Source organism: Orycteropus afer, unplaced genomic scaffold (genome assembly GCF_000298275.1).
Source record: "Orycteropus afer afer isolate SDZICR_OR568_19922 unplaced genomic scaffold, OryAfe1.0 scaffold00017, whole genome shotgun sequence".
Taxonomy (NCBI): Eukaryota; Metazoa; Chordata; class Mammalia; order Tubulidentata; family Orycteropodidae; genus Orycteropus; species Orycteropus afer.
In genome coordinates, this window is record NW_006921604.1 from 11,030,764 (window position 1) to 11,036,763 (window position 6,000).

Consider the following 6,000-nt stretch of genomic DNA (forward strand, 5'->3'; position numbering starts at 1 on the left):
GCCTTCTCTAAGGGTATTAATATGCTGATCTCCCAAATGGTCCACAGTAATTTCTAAAGATGATAGCTCAGAAATATTTAAGCTCAGACTTGTCAGAAATGCAATAAGAAATGTCAAATCATTTGTTTCATTTGGTGATTAGATTAAATTAAGAAACAAAGACTATTCTATTCACATTGTTACTCAGTCTTTAAAGAATAATAATGTCAGAAAAGAAAGAAAAATACCAACTGAACAGGTCCTAAGTACAATGTTCTAGTACTCATACTTAATTTTACTTAGTATACTGTATCACAACAAAACAAAAAAATCCATGGTCATATTTCTTCTTCATGTGCTCTTGACAACTACCATCAATTTGGCACATAGTGTTAGATGTGCTTCTCTAAAACAAAAGTTCATTTTCCATCCAGATTTACTGTTCAAGTAACTAGTCTCTGCCTCTTTGCTCCCTTCATGATTATGCAACTTGCTTGTTTAGAATTCTAATACTCAATAAATCTACTCCACACATTTTGTAATACAATGAACAAAAACTTTAGAATAAAATCAAATGCAAATCTAAGAATTTGAACTAAAAGGTTTCACCCACTTCATATAACCTAACACCATTTTTACAGGGCTCGAAAAGTTCAAGTAGAAATGCTGATTAACATCAATGAACCTGGACTTTTAATACCATCACATGGACAGAATATCTGATACATTTGAATACCCACCGAATTCAACACTGAAATACTTAAACCATTACCTTAAAAATTATTGTAAATCTTACTTTGTTAAGTTTCTCCTGAAACATTCCAAAACTGACAGAACTGTTAGAAGTTTTGAACTCTTTCACATAAAAATTAACATGTTTACATATTAAAAATGATAGTCTTTCAAGTACTTTTCTTCTAGTGTGTATTATTTGAGATAACATTGGCTTGTTCAATAAAAAATCCCTTGGAATATACTGAAATAGAATTTCCCCAACTAATGCACACACACAGACATACATACCCAATTGCATTTGAAGGTACTTAACCAATTCCGATTATAATAAATTTAAGATTTTATAAAATCATTATTTATGTCTGCCTCTCCCTTTAGTTACTGTTACAAATCTTAGCATATACAAATCAACCACATCACTGCAAAAAAAGAAACACGGAAATTCAATTTATACCTGTCATCACTCATAACTACTAAGTTATATGTGAGTGGTATTAAGAAGACTTACCTCTCCTTGCTTAGGGATGCTGAACTTGGAAAGCTTGGCCTTGGTTCTGGCTGACTCTGGCTTGGTGGCTGGGACTCCCCTGTAGGATGTGCAATGAACACTGGTTTCCGCAGATGACTTAAGCTTAGGGGACTCATCAGGAGCCTGATCTTGGCCGTCCATTGGCCGCACATATGCAGTTGGTTTCTGCTGAACCAGGCTGGGTTTTGAAGCCAGAGATGGAGGGAAGTTCTGAACACAGTGACCACTGCTGCTGTGCTTGGCTGACATAGCAGATGGCCTGTCCTGGGTCTGAAGACCCACCTCCACATTGCACACTTGTTTGGCCCGTGGCTGCTGTCTGCCAACACCATCTCCAAGCAAGGTCCTGAGAGAGCCCTGTTGTGCTGAGTTGGAAGAAGAACAAGAAGAAGAAGATGAGGATGAAGGCCTCAACACACTGGGATTAGGTTTTTTATTACTGTTCTTTGAGTTAGCAGATTTGTGCAAATCAAGCAACCTGTGTCCATGCTTACTTGATCTCTGTTGGCCATCAGATGGTGGGTGCCCAGCCTTCTGCCAGCCCATAGTCCCCCTCTTACTCTGCTGCCCTGAGACAGCTGCTGGTGTGGAAGATGCAGTGCTACAGACAGACGAGGACTGGGTCTGGGTTCTTGAATCTGCAGCAAAATGTTCATCGATCTTGTTCACGGGAGTCTGTGGAACCCCAGGTTTGGGTATGCCAACAAGGTGACTCTGATTTGATCTATCCGTTAAAAAGTCTTTCATTTCATCATAATTGCCTAAAGTATTCTGGATCCGGTTGGAAAGCTCATCCCCCTTATTAGTCTGGAGAAAGGAAAACAAAACATCCACAGTATTAGGATAAACAAGAGAAACAACTGCAATAAAGGAATGTTCCTTTACTGACCACAGAATCCAGAGTTACCACATTAAGAATGAAAGCTGAGAGATGAAAAAGAAAATCCTCATAGTCTCTGAAGGCGTCTGTCAGCACTCTACACTGCACCAGAATGGGGAAGCCGAAACTGCCTTAGAGGACATAAAAAAGGAATCTATCCTTGGTATCATGTTACAGTTAAAATACATTCCCTGGAAATCAGAAAATTTGCTATTGCAACTTTGCAAAATGGCCTGGATTAAATCTTGCCAGGATTGGATTTTCTTTTCTATGTGGTACTACTGGAAGCTCTTGTTGAAAATTCAGATTTGGCTCACAATTGTTCTGCTTCTGACTTCTAAATATATAATTATTCTTGTCAGATACTGAGAGTTGACAAGCAACAAAAGCCAGGGTGAAGCTTAAAAGGGAACAGGGCTAAATATGCAAGAAGAAGCTACCAGCTTGAGATAGCCATAGGTCCATGAAGCCTAAGATATTAGTGAAATCCAGGAAGATCTTTAGTTTTAGAAGAAAGATTATTCTATGGCATTTGATACAAATGAGAAATCATGTAACAGTTTCTTTCTTATTAGCCCTCACATACAAATATGTAACTCAATCTCTTTGTTGTTGTTGTTTCCTGAGAGCTTAGAAAGCAAAATAAATGGAATTCTCACTTCAAATTAATGCAAAAATTAAGTCTACATTACTAATAAAAATCACAGCAAGCACATCTCAGTATTAAACCAAACCAAAAAAACCAAACTCACTGCTATTGAGTGGATTCTGACTTATAGTGACCTCCCTTTGGATTTCCAAGGCGGTAAATCTTTATGGAAGTAGATTGCCCAGTCTTCCTTCTGTAGAGTGGCTGGTGGGTTTGAACCGCCAGCCTTCTGGTTAGCAGTCAAATGCCTTAGACACTACACCACCAGAGCTCCTTCAATATTAAACAAAACTTACATTTTATGGAGAGAGTAGCAAATAAAGACATGTCACAATGCCAAGACTTACAGGGGAAGGCCCTAAATCTAGTAGCTATCTTCCTTGGGCTAAACAGGCAGCAACTTAACTGGTTGGTTAATAACTTTAGCCATGACTGCCATCACACGGGCCTCAGGTGTATGGATGAAGAGTGGTGATGAAGAAATGAAAATCATCTACCTTGTAAGGTTCACTGAAGAGGGAGTAACTCGAATTAAATGTGCCATCATCCTGTTGAGTTTCCTGATTTCTTCGCTCTCGTTCCTTCCTCCGTAACGCATTTCTATCTGGTTCATAGACACTACATCAGAAGAAAGAAAAGAGAACAAACCACATACCAAAAAATTAGAGAGTAAAGCCCAATGAAACATGCATCTAAGTGCAGAAGTCTGGTTCATGGACAAATGGTGATGATAACAAGAACATGAATCGGATTAAAGCCAGTCTAATCAGGCAATGTGAGCTCTGGTGCCAGATAATTACACTCTGCAGGGGGAAAAAGTCCTTAGGACAAGTTTCAACCTGTACTAGACTTCTCTGCCTGATATGTGAAAGAGGAAATATCTAAGCAACTTTGACAGGAGAAGACTTAAAATAATCTTACAGCAGACGGTAATTACAGTGATGTGTAAATAGAAATTATGAGCATATCTCCTCTTATGACATAGCCTCTGAGTGTTATATGGGAATGTTCCCTTTTTTTTTTTTTTTTTTGCGTAGCTGTGTTTCTGTAGTGATTCTTTTATTAACTAGCTTCCTAAAGAGCTGTTAAAACTCCATGCTACAGTGGTTTTCACAGTTATGAGCCTTCTTCTGATCTCTGTTAATCAGTCAAGTCGTCAAACTACTACTGAATCAATTCTTCCTTCTGGTATATTTGACACAATCACTCTTCCTAACTATGAAAAATGTGCCAGGAGGAAGGAGTGCAGGCAATGAAGGGAGAGAACGGAAATTGAATTATGTTGTGTCATCAAGGAACTGGGCCTTTTTGTTGAAGAAAATTAATATCTATTCTCCCAAAACACAATTATGAAGTGCCCAGACACCAGATAGCTGGAAGAACTAAGGAAGAAATAAAGTGTTCCTTCCTCTAATAAGGAGAAAATAAAGGGGCTAATTCAACTAATGGTAAGGAAGTGAACTATTCAGGGAAGGAAGGAAATACACTTGTTCTTTCAGCTCCCTGATAAAGAAATCTGCTCTCAGAGTGGACAACAGAGCTAACCACTACCAATGGGAAAGGACGGACAGATCCCTTAAAACAAGCACTGTACTAACTCACTAGCAGAAGCATTTGATTTAAGGGACCATTCATCATTTTGCTACTCGGACTAGTGAGCAGACAACACAGCAGGGCATCTGGACACCCACTACTAACTGTGGTTCTCTACTAACCAGCTACGTGCTGACAGAAAAGCCACACGATCTCTCTGTAACCCAGTGTCTTCATTATAAAACAGACATGTTTTATGGTGCTGCTGTGAGGCTTAAAGGTGAAGGTAATATATAAAAGGGTTGTGGAACAGTTTGAAGTGTTATAAAATCCAGTGTATTGCTATTAAAATATTGTCATTGATAGTTAAAAGATATGTGAATTCAAAGTAACTTAGCAAAGTGGTGATTTTTATTTATTTATTTATTTTTAGCTAAGTAGCTATCTTTAATCAAAGAGAAAGGATTTATGTCATGTAGCTGAAGGAAACACAAATAAAATAATCTTAATAATAAAAATACTTCTCATCTTCCTAGCTCTGCTCACTTGGCCAGAATGTACTTTAAATTAACTGTCTAAGGGGTGAGCTGAACATGCTTCTGGCAAGGCTGTTACAGCACCTAAGGCATTTCATTTAAATTTAAGATTAGGGAATGTTAAAATACCCAGAACGTGTAGCCTATTAGCATTTTAATTCATCCTTAGTACATTACCCAAAGTTATTACATTTGGAAGTCCAACCAATGACCTTCATGTAAAGGGGGGCTGCAGCCTCTAAGATCCTTTGCCAACTGAGAGGCTCACAGCCTCAACATTACAACCACCAAGAACTCTCTGGGTGGTTATGGTGGCAGTGCCCAGCACAAAGGAGGCACAGGATGGAAATGACACTCTTATTCACAGGACCAGGCTTCAATCTCATAGAAAAGGTGTATGACTGTGCTGTCCTGCTTACAGATATCCATAATAAGAAAACCCAGCTTTCATGAACATCTCATGGCTTTGAAGTAGACACACAACTCATATATGAAGTGCACTTTAACCTAAAGGAGAATTCTAGTGTTACTACGAACTCGTGTGTGCTAACTTTTGGACCAATACCAATGTCTGCAGTTAAACAGAAAAGCTTGTACTACATATGCATCACAACTCATCCCCCTCTCCAGTATATAAATTACTTGAGAAGAACTCACTGCACTGTGTTTCATTCACAGAGACTTCCACACGCATGCTCACTGCCCTCAACCAGCTCACACCAACCACACAGACAAGACTGGTGTGATGCATGAAGTGGCCTGACACACGGATGAAGCAGGCAGGTGGTCACTAAGGATGGTTTCTGGGCTTCTGAGAAGCCTTCCCACCCCATGCCCCAAATAATACCTCCTGCATCTGCTGGCTGACGACTGAAACTCCACTACTAGAGAGTCATTCCTCTGGTTTAAGATGTCTTCACCCCTGTAAGAAATGTAAGCACCACAAGAAGGGAAAACACTTTAAACCTCATCAGTCTCATCAGTATTTTAGGGTGCATGAGCTTTCAGCATTAAACCTCATCAATATCTTAGTGCAAAGGAGTTTCCAGCATTTTCCCCAAAAGCCAAGGGGAAAGGGCACAAGGATCCTGGGGTACAAAGATGACAGAGATAAACTCACAAACTCAGTCTGTTTTGCAATGTGGCTTAGATATTCAAG

General features: G+C 39.2%; 1 protein-coding gene across 1 annotated transcript in view; it reads right to left on the reverse strand.

The window, feature by feature from the left end:
- The window catches only part of AFF3 (AF4/FMR2 family member 3), a 684,153-nt gene extending 678,397 nt beyond the window's left edge, over positions 1 to 5,756 (reverse strand). Inside the window, exons 1-4 of the mRNA XM_007959474.2 lie at positions 5,689 to 5,756; positions 3,270 to 3,390; positions 1,738 to 2,050; positions 1,223 to 1,608 (exon numbers count right to left, since the gene is read on the reverse strand). Of these exons, the coding sequence (XP_007957665.2) occupies positions 1,223 to 1,608; positions 1,738 to 1,990 (639 nt within the window). The 5' untranslated portion in view covers positions 1,991 to 2,050; positions 3,270 to 3,390; positions 5,689 to 5,756. The remainder of the gene's footprint in view (positions 1 to 1,222; positions 1,609 to 1,737; positions 2,051 to 3,269; positions 3,391 to 5,688) is intronic.
- Positions 5,757 to 6,000: the final 244 nt, after the last annotated feature.